The 25317-nt window shown below is 46.0% G+C and overlaps 1 protein-coding gene across 2 annotated transcripts; it reads left to right on the forward strand.

The window, feature by feature from the left end:
- Window positions 1-922: 922 nt before the first annotated feature.
- PHF24 (PHD finger protein 24) lies at window positions 923-23898 on the forward strand. Of its 2 annotated transcripts, none has more exons than XM_040259670.1 (8): window positions 923-1003; window positions 13540-13921; window positions 14566-14751; window positions 17479-17557; window positions 17854-18059; window positions 18407-18567; window positions 18884-18979; window positions 19293-23898. In XM_040259670.1, the coding sequence occupies exons 2-8, from the start codon at window positions 13544-13546 to the stop codon at window positions 19387-19389; spliced, it is 1203 nt and encodes a 400-aa protein (XP_040115604.1). In that variant the 5' UTR covers window positions 923-1003; window positions 13540-13543; the 3' UTR covers window positions 19390-23898. The 2 variants fall into 2 exon arrangements, with proteins under 2 accessions (XP_040115604.1, XP_040115676.1); XM_040259742.1 differs by having other exon boundaries at window positions 14566-14703.
- Window positions 23899-25317: the final 1419 nt, after the last annotated feature.

Consider the following 25317-nt stretch of genomic DNA (forward strand, 5'->3'; position numbering starts at 1 on the left):
TTTGGCATTTCATTTGCATATTTTCAGTTATTTCTTTACAATTAGTGCTAGGGGCTTTATGACTCGGTTTTTTCCTTGCCCTCTTCAGAGCGTGGTGTTTAGTGAAGTACATGTCAGAACTGGCCTCCTGACAAGCCGTCTATTCAGTCAGAGGTATGAGGTTGCTGCAGCAAAAACTGGGTTACATTAAAGTACATTACTTTGGGGCTGGAGATGAAAGGCCAATAATCTCAGGAAACAGCTCACAGAGAGTTGGGCCAGTCGAGCACTTTGTGAAGGCTCATTTGGACCCTTCGCCGTAGGGTACTGCGCAGGTGAGTGCCCTGATGCCAGGGGTCGTGGGCTCCGAGACCTGAATGGGCAGCTGGCCTCGGTAGGAAAGACAGAGCCCGGCGAGGCCGCTGGTTGAGGCATTCTCACCTCCCCAGGCAGGTGCGGGCGGCAGGACGCTTCGGCTTAGCCACTGCGCGGGCGGGACTGGGAGCGGCCGCATTCCCCGCGGAGCCCCCTCCCGGGCCGCCTTCTCCGACGGACACTGACCTTGCCGCGGGAGTCCGGGCTGCCGCAGTCCGGGCGCCGCAGAGTCTGGCGCTGGTGGAGGGCGACCACTGGCACCCGGACCCACGGCTCGTCGGGTCGGGCTGCGGAACCCAGGGGGAGCGCGGCCCTCCCGCCATCCCTCGGCGCCTCATTCCCGCGCGCGGTCGCCGGCTGAGGCGCGAGGGCCGCGCGTCTCAGCGCCGGAGGGCGGGGCGGGGCGCGCGCCCCTCAGCCCGCGGAGGTCGTCTCGCGCGGGCGCACGCGCCGCAGCCGCGCGAGGAGGGGAGGGTGGGTGTGCTCGGGGCGCGCGCGCCGCCGCCGCCTCAGCCTGCTGCTCCGCCCGCGCCGCCTGCTCCGGGCGCTCGGTCCTCGCACGCCGGCTTCCGAGCGGCCATGGGCGACGCGGGGCCCGCGGTGTAGAGTCCGCCAGCCCCGGGCCGTGTCCCGCACCCAGAAGGTCTCGGTAAGCGGGGGCGGGGGCGGCGGGGACCCGGCCGGCACCGTGAGGGGCGGGTCTGCGGGCAGCGAACAACCCTCCGCGGACTCAGAGGTGTTGTGTGGGAGCCGTCCCCGAGGGGTCCCTGTGTAAGTGGATGAACCCCGAGTTTTCCTGCCTCTACCTTTGGGCGAGCCCTGGAGGCGGCGTGCGGAACCGCCCCCATGGAAGACCCCTGCGCTAGTGGAGGCTCCCAGGGCTCTCTCTGCGTCTGCTACACGGGGAGGCCCAGTGTGGAGGACACCATCCCCAGAGAGACCGTGCTCTGAGTACCTACGGGAGCGCAGAGGCGGTCTCTAGTATTGTCTCGGTGGAAGACCATTTGGGAACGGAGGGGAGCCGTGGGAGCCTGCACCTGGTACGGACCCCACAGAGGAGCCCAGTATACAAGAGGACCCGAGGCAGTACCCTAGAACTGCCTGGAAAGAGCCGCCGACTGGGAGGAGAGGATCCTGCCGTGGAATCCAGGCCAGGAGTAACTTCCCATATGCTCAGAGGTCTTTGGCCTTGACCTCCGTCAGGGCTCAACACGTCCTAACTTGTGTCGCTCCTTCACGGTCGAGAGTCAGGGCTCCTGGGGGACTGCGTCTTTGCCCATTCGTCCCCCACCCCATTAGAAGTCGTGTTCTCTGTGGTAGTCCAATTGGCTCCAAGTTGGAGGCAAGAACTTCTGTAAGAGCACAGGGTGAAGAGAGGGGAGAGGACCAACGATGCCTCTGAAGCAGAGAAAGATTTGAGGCCCTGGGCTTGCTCCTGAAGATTTAAAAAGCAGTACAATCAGGTAGAACAACTGACTCAGCCATGTCCTGTAAAGACGATCCTTTGACAGAAGAAAAAAGGATATGTAAGATTATTGAGCACCCATTTGCCAAGTACTATACCAGGGAAGCTTAACATCTCATATAATTCTTACAACAGCATTATGAAATTATCCCCTTTTAAACATTTGGCACTTTAGACTCAAGAGAGGTTTAGCGATTTGCCCAAAGTCACAAAACATGGGATCTTGAAATCTGTTTTCTAAGTTTATTTGGGAAAAAGTATCAAGGAGAGGCAGAAGCAAGAATATTTATTTGTTAATAAGTTGCATTAAGATGCCAAGCATAGGGCTTTGCAGTGGTATAAATACTCAGTAAATGTGATGATTAATTAAGTGGATGAAGACAGTTTAATTGGGGATGAGACTACTGCAGGAATTGATTTCCACTGAATCCCCAGATTGCAGGGTGTGGCTCCTTCATTGACAGCCCCACTGTAATGATGCCTCTGGGTGGCTCTGTACTTAATTGGGTTTGGGAGAGGCCTCTGGGTATGGTCTTTGATGGAATTTGCTCAGGGAGACTAGTGGAACATTTCAGAGGATGGAGTATTCTGAGACTACCCTCCCAGCTTGCAAAATCCTTGAGGAAGAGGACAGAGAGCATGATTACTGTTAGAAAGCATGACCCACAGTGTCTTTGTGGCCATCTGACTACATGCACTAGCAGACATTGGTCCACAGATACCACTCAGGACACCTGACCAATAGTGCCTCTGTGTGATGAGGGGGAGGCAGAAAAGGCTTAACGCCAAGGAAGGCATACTGGGAGTCCATTGTCTGAGGAATGCAAAGGGTCTGTGCCGGACATAGTGATTCACCCTCATCTCACCGCCTGGGCTGTGGTAGCTTTCATTCCACCTGAATCCTAAGGGTGTGAATTTGAGACCAAGGATAGACTGTGGTTTCTTGTCCAAAAATGGAGTGGTGAGGGCGCTAAGCGATAGAATTCACCACAGAGCCATTCTGGAAGAGTTTTCCTATCCCTCTTCCTTTCTACTTCCACATAGCCAAACCTAGTGACATTCTCCTTTAATAGAAGAGAGTTCCCTGGGCTCCTGGGGTTACATAGTGAGAAGAGAGATCAGGCTTGTGAGACAACAGAATAACCTGGGTGTGGCATCTCATGCACTGCTCAGTGAAGTAAACTGACAAAGGCTGATATTGGTTAAGCACCTTCCCATTAGAGAGTTGTTTATAATCCCCTTTCAGTTCAAACCCCTCTCATCAGTTTAACACACCAGAAAATCAGAACAAGCCGGCAAGTATGATCTTTGCTCTGATTCAGAGATTTATCACTGGAGTTTTATTCCTAAACTTGTATCACACCTACTCATGACCCTGGAAAAACTGTTAGATGGCTCCAGGTGCTAGATATCACTTCTTTAATGTCCAGCAATGGGTAAACATTAAGATTATAAAATTCTAAGAATATCTCTCCTCTAATTGCAGTATGAGTCTGCAGATCAAATCATTCCACAACGGGTATGAAGGATGTCACCAGGTGGCCTTAATCTTCTTTTAAAAAAAAAAAAAGCTCTCTAAAGAGAAATAAAAGAGAACATGGCTGACACAATTTCACTTAAGTGCACACAAATGAGTCTGGATTTTTCAGTCTTTAATCTTCCTCATCTTCTCTGACCACATTCCTATGGTTTCCTTCCTCTACATTTGCCATCTCTAGACAATGCTTCCTTTTTCTCAAACATATGAATAGTAGGACCTTCCCCAGCCCATTTCTCATACTCCTTGTATTTTTTCCAGTACACCTGTTCTGAAGTGGATCATATTTATGCAAATATTTCTTTTTAGCTACAGAATCTATTATCTTCTAGTTCTACATGCTTTTTTCCAGCAGTGCTCTTGGTTTCTGCTGTCTTCATTTCCCAAATTGCTTTATTCATTTCTAATGGGAATATCATTATCCACTCCAACCCCTCAATCTTAATGACCACATTCTGACAGAAATGCTTACCAGCTTTGGACCAAGAAACCATTATAAAATCTCCTTTCATTCTTCCTCCTCTTCCAGCAATCCCCTCAGAGACCCATATACATTTACTAAGTGCTACCAACTGCCAAGCACTATGCTAGATAAATATGAGAGTTTCTAGCCCTTGAGGAGTTCAAATAGGATCAGTGTGCATTTCTCTAATCATTTAATATAACAAGGAGAGAGAGAGAGAAAGAGAAGTACAGCTTTACAGAGTATCTATAGGAATCATCATATAGTATGTCTTTTCCCAGGCATCACTGAAATGCAACTGCTGTTCTGTGCCTCCTCTGGCAACCACATTCTCAGTCCCCGTGCCATTGCCCTGCCAGAATTTCTTTTTGCCCATATGCTTTGAGTGAACTGGCCACACTCTTGGCTGTCTCTGTGATAATGATTACAGTACCTTAGATAACTTACAAAGCCCTGTTATATACATGATCTTTATTTGGTTTTGAGAAGTATTTCATCTTACTGAGGTCTTCTTACTAAAACAGTGTGCTGGCTGGCTGGCTGGCTTTCTCTCCATTTTTTGTTGTTTTGTTTCATTTCGTTTTGTTTTTTGAGCTCCTGATCAGACTTACAGGTCTCCCAGAAGGAAAGCCCCAGAGATTCACTACAGTCACTATGTATCAGCTCTTAGGCCATGAAGAGGAGTTTCCTGTTGGGCCAAAGTCCAAGCAGTGTACTTACTGGTCAACCCTGGGATTTATCAGGGCTATCCTACTATCTGGCTTCAGAAAACCCAATTCTCTGGTTTGGGTTTCCCTGAGATCCAAATACATATTCCCTTCAAACAGTTTCAGCATACTACCTCAAACCAGTTCTTTTGGCTAATTCTTAATGTGAAGGCAGGTTGCTTTGCCTATTTCCCTCCAGCACCTGGCTGGCTTCATACCATCTAACCCATGATGGAGTCCCCATATAGCTCCATGCCTTGTTTTGTTTTTTGATTTGTCTTTTTGGCATGTGCTTTTATCTCTTCCTGGAATGCCGTTTTTTTCTTTTCCACTGGGGTAACTCCCACTCATATTTCAAAATTTAGCTCAAGCAACACTTTTTTTTTTTTAATCCTAAACTTATGCCCCCTACACGCACACATACTCACACTGCTTTCTCACAGGCTGAGTAAGGTTCCATTTATTCATTTTACCAACAGCTACTAAGCACCTTATTTGTTCCTGACACATAATAGGCTGCACTCAGCAAATATATGTAGAATCAACAAATAAGTAAGTCGTGATAATTAAGGTGTAATGAGTACATTAAATGGGGCTGAATCTGTGCTTCAGGGCCCTAGAGCAGAGAACAGGGAGTGTCTCCATCTTGCTGAAAAGCTCTGCTTGCTAAGTGCAATCACACCAGCTAATCACTGATGGTGTGCTATTCCTTAACTGTAACTCTGCTTCTGTGGGAAGCCAGCACTGTAGTTTTTCATGAAGACTCATCCCAGGCTCCCAGAAGCTAAAGAGCCTCCCATAATCTCGTCTTCATGTGTATTAAAGCTTTTGGACTTTCAGAAAATATTAAACAACAGCACCTCCCTCATGTCTCATTCTCTTGAGCTGAGGCCTAGAAGACATTTTTACTCAGTCTTCAGCCCTTCTGCTCCTTGGAAACCCCAGAAGAGCCCTGTGCAGTTGGGGGTGACTGTATCTTCCTGGGCTGACAGAAGCCAGTGCTGTTGCACTGGATAAATATTTAGAAGAGAATGGAAAAAGACAGGGAGATACTAGTTAGACCCCTTCAGGATCTGTAGACATGAAAACTAAAAGTAGTCTGTAGACTGCTACTGCCCCGCAACAGAATGACCGACTAGAAATAAACTCCATGAGCACTGTGGTGAGGTGCTGGATTCCTAAAGGAGCACCCAGCTACTGGAGATCAGCCAGGCTATTTCAGGCTTGAATTTCCTCAAAGACCAGCAGAGGGTAAGAGGACTCTTTGATTGCTTGTGTTTAAAGTCTCAAGGTTGATGATGTGCACGGTGAGCTTAAAGAGTCTATGCTGTGCATTCTGCATTTTGAAGACCCTGGTTCTACTGGTTTCCATATCCTTATGGCTAGTCACCTTCTGTATTAGGTGTGTGGCTTTCCCTGAGGCTCTCAGACAACTTTTTAGGCACATGCTACCTGGAGCCAGTTGTCAACAACCTTGAAATTTTTCACCCTTATTTTCAGATGCTATTCATGCTAAATTTCTCCATCCCAAGCTGAGGAGGGAGGAGATATGTTTTTAAGTTTACTGCACGTGCCCTCAGAGCAACTGCCACCCTCTAGGCCGGTCACAGTGCCCGGGGATACAGCATAAATGCAGTTGACTTTGGTAATACTAGTCTCTCTCTCTCTCTCTTTTAAATCACTGTAGTTATGGAAACTGGCCAAATTCTAAAATTCTGTAGCTGTCTCCTGTGGTCAGAGATCACCCACAACTACTGTATGATCACTTGTTCTCACCCTGGCTAGCCCTGAGTCAGCAGTCGGGGTCCCCTCTGAGAGAGCAGAGTAGATGTGATGAGATGAGCAGGTAACCTTATAGCTTCTAGAACTGAACTTTGAAGATTTGGCCTGATCAGTCTCTATGGCCAACATTGAGGATGTGAAAGGATAGTGATACCATGATCTCAAACTTTTTCTATTGCCTAGTTAACATGCTCTGTGGAAGGCAGTGAGAGCCACTTAGATTTTTCTCCCTCTCAATCTCAGTGAAAAACTGGGATTCCTTTTAATATCTGCTAAAGCCACTCTCGGAGAAGGCAATGGCACCCCACTCCAGTACTCTTGCCTGGAAAATCCCATGGATGGAGGAGCCTGGTGGGCTGCAGTCTATGGGGTCGCACAGAGTTGGACACGACTGAAGCGACTTAGCAGCAAAGCCACTCTGGTTGTTTTCCCTTGTCCCCCAACTCAAGAGGGGAGTTTACCTTGTTCCTGCCTAGGAAAGTCCTCATAACCTCCAAACAATCACTTTTAGTTACTTTTGAGCCTTTTTCAAATAGCTGCCATTCCCATACAAGAACCATATGAAGACAAGTAAATGTACTTGACATTTAGCATGCCTAGTGAAGAGACTCCTGCCTGTGGAGAGGGCTATTTCCCAGGCTCCTCAGAGCTGCAAATCTTTACAGAGAACTTTGGAAGAGGTTCCCTCACCATCTTCCCTTTTATTTCTCCACCAGCTCCTGCTATGGAGCAACCCCTCCTCCTCTTACTCCTACCACTTTGCCCTTATAAATAATCCCACTGTGTTGTAAGCATGTGCTCTGCAGAGAATGGGTGTGCCTTGCACACACACATTTAAGGCTGCCCATGTATGTATTACTGCCTGACAAATGCATGTAAAGACTTTTCTTCCCTGAAGAAAGGTTCTGGTTGTCATCTATTTTAGTCTTCTCCAGATCATAGACTCACACATCCCTGTTCTACCTTCTTGTCCCTCTTACTCCCACCACCTGCTCCTGCTCCCATGAGGTTTTATCCCAAGCCTTCTCTAAGTACATATCCTCTGACAGTCATATCATTCTTGGGACAATGTCTTTTTATCCCTCCTTCATCCTTGTTAGGAGGCAGAAAACCCCAGTTCAACCATCAGCAAAAGGAGTAATCATTAGATATAATTTATGGCATTTGTGCAACTTGATTTCCTTTTAACTCTTCTTCCTAGGACTCCTTCCAGCACAGGAGAGGCCAGGTTTTTCTCACCAGGCATTTGTTTTTACCCATCACTAATCACCGCCACTTGTTTCTCTAGAAATTAGGACTGATTCTGTTAATTTCTCAAACACCCCAGGTGCACATCATGGATATTTCAGAATACTTGCTTTTAATCAAGGTGTCTTTTGTATATAGTTTCGGTCCTTCTCCATTAAGCATTAAGGGTTTCAGCCTCACTCTTGAAGTCTAATTCTGTTGCATCCTCACAATTGACTCTCAAAATTAAAGCCATGTCAAGGCAAAATGACTTGGGCTCTTGTTTGGATTTTTGATGCTTCTTTTTAATGCCTCTGCCCTACATTTTCTGCCCTTGTGGGCATAAGGTGGCCTAGAAAACTGAAAGGAATAGCAGTCCTTGAAGATCCTGTGGTCAGGACTAGAAAGTGTTTTTTTATTTTTATGTCTGTCTGTCTGTTTTGATGGTGGATGTCATCTTCAGTCTCCATTGAAATTCCTTAAAGGACAGACTTAAAAATCCACTGCAGAGACATCATTAACAGTTGAGTAGCTTAATAGTGATTCTTAACATCCTTACAGAAAATAAAGGTTGTGCAAGACTGCAATGTGTTGGGATATGCTTATTAGTTTGCCAATACACTATTAATGAGTTGGGTCACTTAACAGACTATAACCCTCCTAATTGGCTGGACTTTGTTTTGAGTTCTTATTATCTAAAAAAGCCACTAAGAATCAAATGCACACCATTGATTTTTCCTCCAGTGAATCATTCTTGAAAAAATGAATTTGATATGGCTATTCCAGTTCTCCAAATAAGTTTTTATCAACCTTTTTTTTAACTTGTGCCTTCTTGCTGATAAACACTAATGTCTTATGACTGCTTTCTGAATCTTATACTACAACTTTTGGGAGGGGTTTACCCCCAGCTGTTTAGAGAGATAGCACCTTCTATATCTTCCCAGGAACCAGGAGAATACTGTCAAGCTCTGCTGTTTTGTAGTCTGTGTTACATACCCCCCAAAAAAGGTGATGGCTTTTAATATTTGTTTTCCAAATATAAGTATATTACAATTGATATGCTTTTTCAATCCACTGTTTCTTCCCTTTTCCTAGAGTTCTGATATATATACCTCTATATGCCCAGCCAATGAGAGTCATTGCTCTGAAACTAGTGTTTGTATTGGATTAAACCAGTTTTTTTCCTCTTTATTTTTATATCATGAATATATCACAGGTTATCTAATAATTCTCCCACTAAGGTAATTTTCACCTTTTTATGGCTGTAAAAATAAATGCTCTGATAAATATTCTTTTACATATGCCCACAGGTCAGAGGATCAAACTCTTGTTATACAGTATGGTTTTCTTCAGTCAAAAGTATATTAGTATCTGGAGAAGGAAATGACAACCCACTCCAGTATTGCCTGAAAAGTCCCATGGCAAAGAGACACAACTGAGCACACATGCATGAATCTAGAATTATTTCAAAGGTTTTTGTTTTTTTTTTAAAGTATGTTAGTACCGTCCAGATTTTCTAGATCTTCCAACCACACAGACTCTTAAGACAGTCTTGAGAATTCAATTCTTACATCATTCCAGTCAAGGGAAAAGCATACCTTATACCCCACAATGTTGTCCTTGTCTTGCAGAGGTGAAAAGTGAAAGTCGCTCAGTCATATCAGACTCTTTGCAACTCCATAGACTATACAGTCCATGGAATTCTCCAGGCCAGAATACTGGAGAGAGTAGCCTTTCCTTTCTCCAGGGGATCTTCCCAACCCAGGTAACCATCTTTAAGTCAAAAAACAAGAGCATAGTTCTCTAATTAAAAATGTATAATTATTCTGTGGCTGTTTTCCAAATTGCAGGTCCAGACCTGTTATGAAATTATCAAATCATTTTAAAGAGTCACTATCAAGATTGCCCTTTGAACTAGAATAGAGAGGACAGAAAATACCTGGGCGCATGACATATAGTAAAATTAGGATTCTTTCACAAAACTTTGGGTTCAGTTATAGGTCTATGAACATGTGTTTATAACTTTGTGTGTATAGGGTTACATCATAAACTATATATCTTACTGTGGGCCACAGTCAAAAATGTGAAAAACATACCATTGAAGGTCTCTGAGGAAAACACTGTGGCCTTGGAAATAGTAATTGATCATGAGAAAGGTTCTCAGTGAAGGGCTCAGTGTTAGTTTTGCATTCTTCTTGCCTGTTCCTTTCATTGTAAGTTGGGGACCTGCTTTTCCACCTAACTGTAGAGCACAGTAGTGTGCATAAGGCATGTGAGCAGTGTCTTCAGACTACAGACCAAGCCACTCAGGAGCCCCCTGGGGGCTTCCCTGGTGGTCCACTGGTTAAGACTCCTCACTTCCAATGCAGGGGGCATGGGTTCGATGCCTGGTTGGGGAACTAAGATCCCATATGCCATGCTACACAGCCAAATAAAAAAGATGGATTCCCTGGGCCCACAGCCTCAGCAAAGCTCTAACATACACACTCTCTCCTCCACCCATAGCCGCACCCAAGCTGTGTAGCCTCATATGCTCAAGAGCTCACATGGACTTTTAAAAGAATGTTGAAAAGAACATGAGCATTCTAAATGCTTAAGACTGCATATTCCGAACATATGCATTAACAGATAAAGAGCTGAAGCCCATAGTGGTAGAATAACATGTCCTAGGTCATAGCAGGTTCAGAGCTAAAACAAGGCACCAAGTTGCCTCTGTGACTTTTTTAATTATAAAATGTGCAAAGTAGAAAAATTAGAAAAAACAGATTAACAAAAATGTGAAAAACATGCATCCTTTCTTAACAAAGATTAGATAACATGTGCATTTTTGTAACTCACCTTTTTCATTAATGTTCATATATTTTTAACATCTCTCCACATTAATAAACTTACATTTGCCTCATTGATTTTCATATTGTTCAGTCTTCCATTGTAACATAATTTAACCATTCTGCTGTGGTCTAATATTTGTTTGCAGCTGAGGGAAAAAATGAGTTTTTAATCACTTTAAACAGTTTCCTGAATTTGATCAATAAATCTTGCCTCAATAAATCTCTGTTGCTACCATCCTGTAAATGACAGTTATTCACAACAAATACTCTTTAATCATATTTTAATTTTAAAAACAAATTTTATAAAAGGGGAAATGGAATCTTTCCTTTCTTACCAGTAAATTTATAAATTTTAAAAAATGAGCTGGGTTCCTTTAACAAGTGATAGCAGGGCAAGCAGCTAGGCAGAGTAGGAATTTGCACTATTGTGGCACATAAAATAGTTGTTTCTAGAAAGAAGACATAGCTGTCATCAGATTTTATGTGTATTAAGACGTCTCTGAAAAATAAAAGACTTATCCACAGTTAATTAACTGGAAAATGTTATTAAATGCCTTTTCTCTTTCAGATACTTTGCTAGTCAGTAAAGGTAGATACTACACAGGATAAAAACAAGCTAATAGAGGAAACTGACATTGATTAAATAATCATCCTATTGAATATGTAATGACAAAGATAAGTGTTCTCAAGCAGAAGAGCACAGTGCTGTCAGCACTCCTACGTGGATTGGGAAGTTGACAGTGACTTCCATGAGGAAACAGTAGTTGAACTGAGCTCTGATAGCTCAAGAAGCACTAGCCAGGAGGAAGGAATCGTCAAAGGTCCAAAATGGAGAGAGTATGGCAAAAAAAGACTAAAGGAAAACCAGTGTGGTTAGAACAGAATAAAAAAGGAAGACCAGACTGAGGAGGGCCTTACAGACCATGGTAAAGAAACTGATTTTGGCATCTTTCATGATGGTCCAATGGCTAAGACTCCAGTTCAGTCCCCGATCAAGGAATTAGATCTCACATGCCACAACTAAGAGTTCACATGCCACAGCTAAAGATCCCATGTACTGCAACTAAGGATAGAAGATCCTGAGGGCTACAACTAAGACCTAGTGCTGCCAAATAAATATTTTGGAAAAGAAAGAAACTGATTTGGGGCACTTTATCCTGAAAGCTTTGGAAAGCCATTGAAAAGTTTTAAGCTGCGGATAGCATAACACCTGAATGTCCCAGAGATATCTTTAATTCCACATGTATAAAATCCAACTTCATCATCCCTCTTTGTTATTTCCCAATTTCCATAAATGGCACTACCCTTCTTGTTAGTTTTAAATTTAAAACTTCCATCTCAATAAGTCAGGTGGGAAAATCCTGAATAAAATACTGTATGACTTCACTTGTGTGTGGAATTTAAAAACACTGAACTCGTAGAAACAGAGAAGAATGATGGTTTCCAGAGGCTGAGGGGTGAGGGAAATGGGGGGATATTGGTCAAAGGGTACAACATTCACTTATAAGATGAAAAGATTCTGGGAATCTAAGGTACAGTGTGTGACCATAGTTAACAATTCTAGATTGTGTACTTGAAAGATGCTGAGTGTAGACTTTAACATTCTCATCATAAGAACAACAAAATGGTAATTATGTGAGATAAAGAATGTGCTAACCTTATTGTGGTACACACTTCACAATATGATTATCAAGCCATCACATTGTACAGTTTAAACTTAAGCAGCGTTATATGTCAATAGCATCTCAATAAAGCTGGGAAATAAATATAACTTGCCCTCTGGCCCTTTCCATTGATCCAATCAAGTTATCAATTATTCCTAAATTTCTGTTTCCATAGTATCAAATCAACTCAGTCACTATCATTCCTGCTGCTGCCATTTCAGTTTAAACCCTCTGCCTCTTGCCTAGACTATTATAGTAGCCTTCTAATCGGCCTGAATCTCTCCTCCTTCCCTCTGTCACCTTTTTCCCCACACTGAGGATAACTTCCTACCCATCTTTCAAGGTCCAATGTGACTCCCAGTTGTATGGTCTCACCTTCCTTTAGGCATTTCCAGAACTCTGTCTTATTTTTCTTTGAGTTCTGGTATTAAGTAGCTTGAGTGGTGAGACCCTGTTCCCCCACCTTCTATTTCCAATGATAAGCTGTCAGTGTCTTGCACAAATTACTGTTCAATAGGCCTGATTATGATGGATTGAGAGCAAGTGGACTCTTTGTTCCACTTAGAACAGACGTTCCCCAACTGAATTCCACTAAGACACTTCAGGCTAGGAAATAGCAGACCAGCTTTGCAGTGTGCCATGTTGTGCCCTTACTTTCCAATGCCCTGGTACTACAGAGGAAGAGCAAGAATAATGTACCTTTTAACCTGTAAAGAATATAGACCTTTGTCCAACAGTTCAGAGAATCAAAGCAGAAAAGGTGGGCATGATATTAGTGAAGGCTTACAAGTGTAACAAGCACTGTAAAGCTTGTAATGGGCTGGTTGTCTGTGTTTGACAAACAGACTCATAAACAGGCATAGCTACTAATTAGGGCAAAGGAAGTGTTTGAGACCTTTACCACATGTATGAGGTGGCAGAGTTTCCTGAATGAGGCATTCAGTCCTCCAAAAATAGGAGTTCATGCATTCTGACTCAAAAAGTAGGCATTTGATGTGGACTGTTGTGTATAGCACTTGTCAGAGGAGCATTCCTTCAGTCCCAAGTCTGAAAGGTGTAGCTGCAGTCTTGCTTTATGCCTTAGATCATCTTTGGCAGACTTGGGTTCTTTGGTCTCCAGCTATCTCAAAGTAGCAGAGGCCTGGGTCCCCTAGACCTAATTGGCTTTGGGACAGGAAGGGGAACAGAGATACCATCTCACATTTGTAGAGTGCTTTCTAGTCTACATAAGCCCCTTTTCTAGTGTTAGTCTCATATCTCTGTGAAGTGTGCTGAGTAGATCACCCTCATTTTACCAACAGGAAAACCAAAGTCACAGGGCCAGTCAGAAATAGAACCAAGGTCTTCTGACTCCTTAATAAGTGCTCTGTCCACCCCACCATGCTACTGAGTTCTAGAAAAGGAAAAGCTGTTTAACAGCATTTGCCACTTAGATGAATGGTTGAAATTCATTGGCCTAACATGACAAGCCATCGGCTGAGTCTGGGCCCCTCTGCTTTCTATCCACAGAGCCATGGGGGTATTGATGTCCAAGCGGCAGACGGTAGAACAGGTGCAGAAGGTGAGCCTGGCTGTGTCTGCCTTCAAGGATGGGCTGCGGGACAGGCCTTCCATCCGACGCACAGGTGAGCTTCCAGGGTCTCGCCGTGGCACAGTAGAGGGCTCTGTCCAAGAGGTCCAGGAGGAGAAAGAAGCAGAGGCAAGTGCCCCAGCACTCCAAGAAGAGAGCAGTGCCAACCGTGCCTCCTGGGAGAGGCTCCGGGATGGGCGAGGAGTGGAGCCTGAGGAGTTTGACAGGACCAGTCGTTTTACACCCCCTGCCTTCATCCGCCCCACCCGGAAGCTGGACGACGACAAGCCTCCAGATATCCGCCTGGAGCCCAGAGAGCCTGTGAGTGTCCATAAAGGGCAGAATCTTCCAGTTTTAGAGCTTCTGAGGATCAGAAAGCAGGACAGGGAGGCCTGGGTATGGTTAAAGTAAGGCTCAAAACTAGAAAGATGGAACTGAGTCAGAGCAATCTTTGAATTTCTTCCCCAAGAATAAAAATGTTATATCCTGGATAGACATAGTGATAAAACTTGAGGAAACAGGTGATAAGGAATGATACCATGGAGGGAGGTAGTCTTTTGCCAGCCCTCACACCTAAGAGAGAATATTGCTCTCTGTAGGAGGCATTTGGAAATTTGGGTGGGGTAGGGAGAGGGTCACAAAACTAGAAGTTGCTCTTGTATTTGGTGCCAAGAAACACAAGGATGCTGAGGGTCCTGCAGTGCCTGGGACAGTCTTTCACAAGAGATTATTCTTTCCAAAAATGCTAATAGCATCCCTGCTCAGAAACATAGTCACAGAGGCCTGGGCAGCTGGAAAAACCTGCTGGTTCTTATCTTCCAGGGAGAAAGCTCTATTGCCTTAACAGTGGCTTCAATTGGAGTTGCTCCTCTAGGCTACTCCAGGGACACTCAGCCCCATTCAGGTAGCTCTGTGCTTGGTGGCTTAGGATCTTGCTGCTGTTCACTGCTGCCATCTTTCCCCAGGTTGTTAATGATGAGATGTGTGATGTCTGTGAAGTCTGGACGGCCGAGAGTCTCTTCCCGTGCAGGGTCTGCACCAGGGTTTTCCATGATGGCTGCCTACGCCGCATGGGCTACATCCAGGGAGACAGTGCCGCAGAGGTGACTGAAACGGCCCACACGGAAACAGGCTGGAGCTGCCACTACTGTGTGAGCCTTGGCTGCAGGGATGGTGGGCTCCTGCACTTCTAAGGACTGGGCACTTTCCCTGGAGGCCCAGTCTTACAACTCTGGTTTCTGGGCAGTGACCTGAAGAGTGTTCCAGTAGTACATAGAAGGGCTAGGACAGGCTTTCCCTAGCTCAGTACTGTTGACACTTGGGGCACAATAATTCTTTGTTGTGAGGGCCGTGTGCATTGTAGGATGTTTAGCAGCACCCCTAGCCTCTACACATTAGATACCAGTAACACCCACCCACAGTGGCAACAACCAAAAATGTCTCCAGATATTACCAAATGTGTCCTGGAGGAACAGGACATTCCAGTTGAGAACCACTGAGCTGGAGAACAGAATGCATAGGATGAGACCTAGTTATTCAAAATTGATTCTGCTTGGAGCAGTGGTGGTTTAGTTGCTAAGTCGTGTCCAACTTTTCCAGACACATGGACTGTAGCCTACTAGGCTCCTTTGTCCATGGAATTCTCTAGGCAAGCATACTGGAGTGGATTGCAATTTCCTTCTCCAGGATATCTTCCCGACCCAGGAATCAGACCCAGGAATCAAACCCAGGTCTCCTGCATTGCAGGCAGATTCTTTACTGACTGAGCTATGAGGGAAGTCTTGCTTGGAACAGTACTTAATCTAATAGTTGATAGTTGTCATTCATTGTATTCATCTGGAAAACCAACCTGAAATCCTAACTGGCTTGCTTTCAGTAAGGATAGATTTTACCTCAGGAAAAGTTCTTAGTCCTGAGATCCTTATTTGGCCTTCTACATAACTCTTTGGAGCCTCTCTATTCATCTCTGAAGTAATCATTTTGTCAATTAAATAACAAAGACCTGTTGAATCAGAACTTTGCAAATTATACATAAATGTCCTCTAACCTTTGAGAAAATAAAAATACAGATTCATGTCTATTTCTCAGTAAATCTGAGTAGAGTTCAAGTCTTGCTTTTTTGATCTGTTGCCCTGCAGATCTTCATTATTCACTGATTTCAGAGTAAGGATTATAAGCTGATCCCCTCTTCTTCCTACCACCGAGGAGAAAGTAAAGATGTTCTACTTCCTAACAAATAACACATTCTCCATGGCTTGTCCATAAAGTGGAGTATAGAACAGTTACTTCTAGTCACATAAATATCTTCTCCCCAGCTGCAATGTGACACAGCAGAGCCTCCTCTACAGGCAGTCTCTCCTAGTCACCACTCCTCCAAATGCTGTTTCACTCAGCAACTCTCTGTGGCAGTGCATCTCCTGTGATTGCCCAGCCACCTGTAATTTGGCTTGTGTATCCATCATTCTGCTGAACTGGCTCTTCTAAGGTCACCAGTGACCTAACTGTCAAGTTCAGTGACCTTTTCTCAGAAATCTTTTACTTGACCTCTCTGATGTATTTAGCACCTCTTATTACTCCATTTTGGGGGGGGGGTGAATATTTTTGTGAGAATCTTTACACAAAATATGGAAATCAGAGAAAATAGAAAATCAGTAAAATGCCATCTGACTTGTATAACCACTGTTAACATTACCTCTACATTGTACAGCTCTCTTTTCTTGGCTTCCAGTACCCTCTACTGATTCTCTTCCCAATTTCCTTCTCTGACCATTCTTCCTAAGTGCCCTTAGTTTCTTGTCCCAGACCTAAATGCTGGTGTCTCTCAGGGTTCTTTTCCCACTATATTCTCTCTCTCTGGATCTTCATCTACTTTGGTGGCTACTCCACCACCTAAATACTAATAATTCCCAAATCTGTGGGTCCAGACCTAAATTTCCTGTCTCTTAGACTTATATCCATCTTAATGTCTCACAGGTACTTCACACTCAACATGCCCCAAAATGATTCATCTTTTTCCCCACACCCATCATTCCCTCCGTTCCTTGCCTCTATAAATAGTAACACCACCACCACCCCCTAGTTACCAACCCCTACTCATTTCTCTCCCTCACCTCTCACATCCAGCGGGTCAGCAAGTCCTATGAACTCTACCTCCCAGTCTCTCTTTACTGGTATTTTAGAGGAGAAATGATCTACTGTAAAGAATCTTTGGTAGTTTAAAGACTGTAAGACTATAAATCAATGCTAACAAAATAACATATCAGTGCTCTTTTGGAATTAAAACTTCCATGGCACCACTAAAAAGAAAAATTCATTTGGTTTTAGGAAATTTTTCATGATGGCATCTCTTTCAAAACCATTCTGGAGTGAAAGTGATACAACTTTAGGATCAAACAGTTTTACCAATTATGGAAACTAGAGTTAGAATTAAACTTTTTAAACTAAAATACTGTTTGAACACAGTCTAACACAGAGGCCAGATACGTAAAATAGATAAAGATGGAGTTACCCTGGTTGATGGAGCTGAGGATTCACAGCCCTACCCGCTTTCCCCCTTTTCGCTTGCAGCAGCTTCCTGAGGCACCACCAAGGAGCCCCTAAGCTATCTCGGAGAATAATCCAAAAGCCACTACTTTAGTAAAAGGGACTTGGGGGTGGAGCCAGGATAACTGGGTTCTGGGGATGATCCCGGTCAGAGCTGGACAGCTCTGAGCAAGTCCTTTCCCCTTTCTGGGGCCTGAGTGTCCTTGATTGTGAATGGGGTGCTGGGGTTAGATGGTCGCATAGTTGCCTTCCATCTGAAATACTGTTTCACCCTTCTTGATCCTTGGCCTTTCTTTCTGGCCTATATGGCCATTGATTTAGCTCTTCTTTTTCAGGACAATCTCAACTTGCTGCTAACTGAGGAGGAAATGTACAGCCTCACAGAGACCTTTCAGCAGTGTAAAGTTATCCCTGGTAAGGCTGGGTGGTACTGCCAGTGGAGAGGGCCAGGCAGGTTTCTCCTTCATACTTTCTAGGATGAACTATGAAAGGAATAATCTGGAATTTGGAGGGCAAGGGTGTAAATGGAGCCCTGTTTGCAAGCTGTTGGCCCACCCCTGGTCACAGCCTGTGTTATCCTGGCTATGGAGACAAAGGCTGGACAAAAGCTGTGGGCGTAGGGGCTCTGGAGGGTGCACTTGAGGTGAGTCGAGGTGCTCCAGATGCCGAGAGAAGGGTGGGTATGGCTAGCATGCAGTGCCTCCCCACAGACTGCTCCCTGACGCTGGAGGACTTCCTGCGCTACCGCCACCAAACAGCAAAGAGAGGGAACAGTGACAGGGCTCTCAGTGAGGAACAAGAGGAGCAGGCAGCCCGCCAGTTTGCAGCCCTGGACCCTGAACACCGAGGACACGTCGAGTGGCCTGATTTTTTGTCCCACGAGTCCCTCCTGCTTCTACGGCAGTTGCGTCCCCAGGTAAGGGCCAGCTGGGGTGAATGTCTGTGGGATATTGGGTGACAGAGCCCTGGGAAGCATGCCAGGCAGGTTGGGGGAACACCGAGTACTCTCTGAGCAGGAACCAATACCAGGAAAGGGCTCAGGTTCCAGCCAGTGACAGGTGATCCCGTGCCTGGGCTGGGGAAACTGCCCAAGGAAGACTGATTTGCGCTGGACCTCACTGCAAATGTTGGTGCTACCAGAAAGGCTCCAGGCAGCTTCAAAGGGAGGTTGCAGAGATGATAATGGAGGTAGGATTCTCTATGGCTTGACAGTTTACAAAATATTTTCATCTCCAAGGTCTTAATTTGTCTCTTCTTTCACAGAATTCTCTGTTAAGGCTTCTAACAGTCAAGGAGCGGGAGCGAGCCCGAGCCACCTTCCTGGCCCGGGGCAGCGGGAGCACTATCAGCGAGGCCGAATGCCACCGTGCTCAGCACTCTTGGTTCTGCAAACACCCCACCGAGGCGCCTTCCTGCAGTGTCAGGTCCACTCCCTACCAATCTCTGCCCCAACTCACCTGCCCTCCTCCTCTGTCTCTTGGTATGAAAGGTACCCGCCTCCCTGTTTCTTCCGCCCTTTCATCCAATAGCCAGGAGAGGATCCTTCTGTGAATTAGATAGTGGCCAGTGACTCCTACTGCCAAGGCATAGATCAGCCTTGACTCCAAACTCTGTCACCCATGTCAGAAAAGCCTGGATGTGCATATCCAGGGGTTCACCAGAGCTTTGGATTCACCAGAATATGGGAGGGGCAGACCTTTCACAGTCCCACTTCTAACCACATGTCTTTGTACCCAACAGTGTCAGCCATGTGGGTCCCATAGCAGACAGCAGCCCAGCCAGCAGCAGCAGCAAGAGTCAGGACAAAGCCCCACTGCCCACAGAGCCTGAGTCCAGGTGAGTGACACCTCCTTACCTGGCTGTCTACACCCTGACCCCCCCACACACAAGTAAGATTGGGCATTAACCACCATCACCCCAAAACAACAAATGCCCACCCCAGAAACCAGACTTCAAGAGTGCACATTTGACCCCAGATCCATAGGGCTAGAGGGCTGTCAGCCTGGAAGCACAGTCTGCCAGCACCACGTCAGGCACAAGCCAGGACTTCCCTGAGTTTTGCCCAGCTCCAGCCTTGCTGCTGGGATCAGGTCTCCTGAGCCTCCAGACTCAGCAGCCAGCCTCACAAATCTGTTCTTTGCTTCTCCAGATTTGTGGATTGGCCTACCTTCCTGCAGGAGAGTGTCATCTACATCTTGGCTGCTCGCCCCAACAGTTCGGCCATTCACCTGAAACCCCCAGGATAGCATGGAGCAGAAAAGCTCAGTTTGGGGACAGTGGCATTCTCTCCCTCCTTTCATTTCTCCCTTTCCCCACTAACCTCTGGTACTGAGACTTCTGGGGGTGGAGCACTGTCCACATCTCAGTTTATCACTAAGCTTTATGGCACTGAAGTCACCATTTCCCTCACAACAGAGGTGGTAAATGCATTGCCACATGGAGAAGCCCTGGGAGCTGTGGCAGCATCTGCTGCAGGACCACCCCCTGCCCTCACACTACAGACTGGACCTGCCACTGCACACGTATATGTGTGCATACATGCACACACAAACACACACACCTAGCTATCCATGCCATCAGAGACTTGAGACTTCTTTTTTTTTGAAGAAAGACCAAAGTTCTTTTGTGAAGCCCCTGTAGATTGAGGTGGGGGGGTGGTCTCTCTTTTGGCCAGTTTTCATTTACAGTAGATCAGTAGATCAGTCTCTGGCCAAGTGATTCTTAATAAGGGGGCATATCAGACTTACATACTCTGCTAGAGATGCTGACAGACTCCCTCTTCCCACACTGAAAATCCCTTCTGTGATGAACCACTGTTCTAGTAGGTGTGCGCTATGTCCCTCAGATTTGTTGGGGTGGGGAAAATGGTTGAAGACCACCACTGCACTTATTATTTATTATTTATTTATTTAAATTCCAATTCCTGGTGACAGAGAAGGCAGCTAGTCTGTGGAGTGCCACTTAGAAAAAGGGGACTCGGCCCCTCCCAGGGACCCAGAAATCTAGGACCCTCTCATCCAGGTCATTTAAGTCCAAAAGTCTTTATTTAGCAGACCAGTCCAAACCCAAGGTGAGCCATCCTGACCCCTGTTTTTTAGGTGGGTGCTCATGGCCCAGAGCCCAAGGGCCAAATGGAACAGGTATGATGGCAGTAGTCACAGCCTTCTGGGTGAGGTGCTTCATCCAAGTCAGCTACCACAGAGACCCAAAGCCTGAGCTCCAGTGAGGGCAGGCTTGGATGAAAGAGGAGAGAAGGCTCATTTTTTCCCATTCTTTAGCTTAACTGCAGACATAGAAAAGTATGCCGTGGTATGGCATACAGAGCCCCAAACAGGGACTCCTTTCAAACCACGTGACAATGAGCATAAGAGGCTGGAGCTAAGACGACGATTTGAAGATCTCAGCTCTCTTGAACAGAGAAAGTCTCAGCAAAGCCTCACAGAAGGAGGAGGTGTTCCCTTCTCCCTCTTAGTAAGATATTGCCTGAATTGCTTCTTTTCCCCATTGCTCACTACATGTTCTTCCCCACAAGCTTAGGGCCTGGACCTGGCAAGGGAGGACTTTGGAGGCAAAAAGATGCTGCCACAAGGCCACCAGCCTGGCCTCTCAGCCCCAGCTGTTCTTCCTAAGTTCTTATCAAGTTCTCCAGTCAGCATATGCTATGCGTAAGCATAGGCCCTGAAGTTCAAGCTTCTGTTTTCAACCTCATGACTTAGGTTTAGCAAAGTCTGACTTGGTACCAGGAGTTATTCTAGAGGGGCTTGGCTCAGTCACAAATAAACTAACACATCCCCATTCCTTTAGGCACTTCTACAGAAGACAGCATACAACTCAGTGTTGCTCAGGGGATGGGGAGAGCTGTAATTGGGGCATGGCAAGAGCACTATATGGTCTTCTTCTGTAGAGACAGCATGACCTGAAAGTCAAGTAAGAAGCTTCTGGGGTTGGATTATATAGGACAGAAAAGAAGCAGACAGAAGATGAACTGGGTTCATCTGTATGGCTTCATTCTTTGTAAATACTCCATAGCGACTCCCAAAACTAATCAGTAAGAGGGGCCGTTATTTAGTCCAGCCAAAAACAGAGAAAGCACATGACTCTTGGGCCCAAGGACTGCATCTTAAGCAGCCCGGCCTGGGGTTCTGCACTAAGATTAAACCACATTAAGCACAAGGGCTCTTGCTTACTCTCCTGGCAAATTACCTTTTATGTCAATGGCCTTGGGCTGCTTGATCTCAGGACAAGGCATTTTGAGTAAAAGCAAACTCTAGGCTTTGAGAGCTGAACAGCTTTTTTCTCCTGCCTCATCATCAGTCACAAGGATTGGAAGTCCATCTTCTTGTTCCCTGATCCTTCACAGACCAGGGTGATGCCTACCTCTCTGGAGCAGCAGCTTCTAGCTTTCTGTGGGTGAGTGGTAAAGACTGGAGGCCACTAGAGCAGGCCAACTGTATCTCAGGACCTGGCAAAACAGGCCCCAGGGTTGTTCTACAGTAGGATCTGACCCATTTGGGACTATCTCTCCCTATTTTGGGACAGCAAGCTTCCTTGGTGGGGACATGCTGCAAAGGGCCCAGGGCAGACACTGCCCTCATGAAAGGATGGAGTGCCAAGTCACAGGAGTCCTAGGAAGCAGAAAAGGACGGAAAAGCAAGCAGTCTCTTCTCCATAGGCATTTAACTTTTTACCAAAGGAAAGAGGAGAGGTTCCATTCCTCCCTCAGTTAAGAGTTATAGAAGCTCTGTCCCAACCCGCCTTTCTGAGGTCTCCCCTTGCAGTGTCCTAATCCACAGGGTCTCTCTCCAGGATGTATGGAGACATTCAAACTTTTGTAAACCTCAGTTCAGTTCAGTCGCTCAGTCATGTCTGACTCTTTGCGACCCCATGAACCGCAGCACGCCAGGCCTCCCTGTCCATCACCAACTCCCGGAGTTCCACCCAAACCCAAACCTAGTGAAGCTCATTTCCTTTCCTTTTCAAGCCCTTTCATCATTGTGACTGCCTGAAATTCTGCCAAGTACAGAAATTAGTGTTTGACTGTAATAGGAGTATGAGAAAATGTTTCCATCTTAGCTACCCAAAATTGCAGAGATCAGTTCTTTTCCCAGTCACCCCCAACTCCACCACCACCCCCAGTCAAGGGAGGCTGAGGTTACACACATGCTCCTCTGAAGACTACTTGCCCTCGGTCTGTTTTTAACCCACAGTCCTCTTCTCCATGCTCAGATATAAAGGCAGGGACGTCTGGATGATGCAGTGCAGCTTTGGGACTGAGTCAGCTGAGGCAATAGCTGTGGCCACATAGCCTCCTCAGATTTGTCCTGTGGCTTCCTCTCATGAGATCAGCCTTTCCCAGTAGATGGAGGCTCTACGCTTTTGAGCAACAGGCCCCTTTGATCCCAGGGATGGAGCAGTTTCCTCACCCATAGATACTGATCCATTTCAAGAGCTCTTAGAGGATAGCCATGGCTGAAGCCATGAGCACGTTGCCTCTTTTTGTCCTCAACCTAAGTAACTGTGACTGCAGGCCAGACACTGGCCTTTCTGGCCCTAGTGCTCCCTGTGGGATGTCACCCTGGCCTTGTTAGAGTGACCAAATATGGGGGGTCCCCCATTCCTATCAACAATATGGGAAGCACAGAATCAAACCACCTGGGAAGAGAGCACCTCCCTGAGTATTGGGTTCAGGATTGTGCCTAGGCTGCTGAGCCTCAACCTCAACCATTGCAGGTCTCAAGGCTTCAGTAAAAGTAGTGCCAAGAAGCCTAAAGGCACGAGAGAAGCTCAAAAGAAGCTGTCTGGTAGGGCCCCAGGCCAGCCATGAATACCACAAAGCCAAGAGGAACCTCAAGGCAGGACTGGTAGCAGGCTCTGGTGATCCTGCAGGTCCCATCAAACCAACAGAGTAAAGACAGATACATACTTGGCATTTTAAAGGCAAAACACTACTGATGCCAGAATTTCAGGACATCCCGGCAGCACCTGTAACCAATCCCCTTTTTACCCCTCTGTTTACAGTGAAATAAAATAGTTGCTTTCTCCACACCACCGGGTTTCAGCTTGCCCAGAATCTCTCTCTGGGCCCTTAGCTTACAGCCCAGACCACAGAGGCCTCCTTGAGTTGGGGGTATTAATGTGTCATGCCTATTCTCAATGGTTCACCCTGGAGTGGGGTAGGACTAGGCATTTTCCCTGCTGTTGCTGTCTTGCTGCCACTGCTTTAGGCAACCTTGAAAGAAAATGAACAGGTTACAGAATCTCCAATAGACCCCACTAGCACTAAGGAAAAACTTTCTTTCCTCTGGGCCACATGCCCCAGTGACTCAGATCAGAGAGGATGTCAGGTCTGCTCAGGTCAGTGACTAAGAAGCCCAATAACATTCCAGTTTGTGTAGCATGGGTTGGGATGACCACAGATAAGAACATCAGGGTATAAGTAGCAAGGCCTTTCCATATCCATGGTGAAACAAAGGCCATCAAGCGTAGCCTCCTGTGAGAGATGGCCTCTGATTTGTCTTCTGGCCAAACACAAACTTGTGAGAATGGCTCTGAGAGTGCTCAAGTAGTAATGGAGGATCCAATGCTGTTCTTCAGAAGGTAACTCGACAGTAGGCTGAGGGGACATCCCCAAGCCCTGTCTTCGCATCACTATAGCTGCATGCTCCTCCGCATGGCTCAGCCTTCACTCCAGAAGGAGCCTAATATTCCCAGAGGCTGGGCACAATGGAAATCATAATAAAAAGATTGTGATGTTATTTTGGCTTCTGTTTTCTGTTGTTCAAGGCACCTGCTGAGTGTCAGTTTGGTTTCCTATCATTGGCCAATTCCTGAATCTAAAATAGGAGCATCTATAGCCTCCAGGAAGCCCACAGCTAGGTTGCCAGGTGGAGGGGTGGGTGGGAGGAGGCAGGGGCTCCACCATGGACACAGAGGAGATGGGGGCACAGAAGAAAAAAAGTCAAAGTTTTTGGAGAAATTGAGGAAGAGGTAAGCACTCTGAGCCTCCTTGCTGTGTGTTGCCCCCAAACACACACCACGGGCCGGTATTAGACCTTCCCTTCCCAGTTTCTGCTGAACTACACAGTGTGGACTACTAGTTGGCTGTTTTCTCCTGGTCTGGGCTCTCCTTGGTCTGAGAGTTGCCTCGCCATCTTTGCCAACTGTTTTAATGTGATATGATAGGTTGGATAAACTAAGATCTGGAAAAGCTTTCAAAGGACTATGGAATCCTCAATTCATCCCTTTTGCCTGGGAAGAACAGAGCCAGTCCCTGTAGATGTGAAAGCATCTCTAGACTTTGGATCAGAGGCAGATATTCTACTCTGAAACCATAGGAGCCCCAAACACAAATACAGCTAGCTCTCGAGGGACCAGAGGCCATTAGGTTGCATGGTCCAACTATATGCAGATTTTTTTTTCAATAAATAGGTAACAACAGTACCACACAATCCTCAGTTGAATCTGCAGATGTGGAACCAGGGATATGGAGGCTCAATTATAAAGTTACAAGAGGATTTTTGTGGCAGGGGCATCAGCTCCCCTAATTCCCACATTGTTCAAGAATCAACTGTAATTGCTAACATTTTAGCACTTACTATGCACTGGGCAGTTCTAAGTGCTTTGCATAAGCTAATCTTCAAAACAATCCTATGTGATTTGTATTACAGATGAGAAAGTGAAAGTGAGGTTCCATAGCACAAAGCTAGGAAGTAGGGGAGTCAGGCAGTCTGATTTCAGTGCCCATGCTCTTGACTGTGCTCCCTGTCAAAGTACACCTCAAAGAAAGTTGCCGTCTGGTCCAGCACCTTCTGTTTCCACCCCCAGGGGAGAGGCATACATAGGTAGCCAGTTACATAGAGATGTAGCCCACATCAGAGGATTTCTTACCACCTGCACAACTCACCCTCTTCACTCACAGACTCCCACACTGCTCCTTCCTGGAATTTTCCCACAGAAGTCCATCAGGCTCAGACACAATAACATCCTACACATCCTTTCTCTTGTTTCCAGGCTCAGTGAAGTCAAGCACTGGGACAGAGAAAAAAGGCATGAAAGCTGGATCTCTGAGCCCTCATGACAAGAAAGGTTTCCCCACTCATTCAGATAATCCTGAAGAACTTCAGACCCTCCCAGCTCTGTTCCTCATACCAACTGCCACTTGTTCCCAAGGTTGG

This window comes from Oryx dammah, unplaced genomic scaffold, assembly GCF_014754425.2.
Source record: "Oryx dammah isolate SB20612 unplaced genomic scaffold, SCBI_Odam_1.1 HiC_scaffold_1, whole genome shotgun sequence".
Classification (NCBI taxonomy): Eukaryota; Metazoa; Chordata; class Mammalia; order Artiodactyla; family Bovidae; genus Oryx; species Oryx dammah.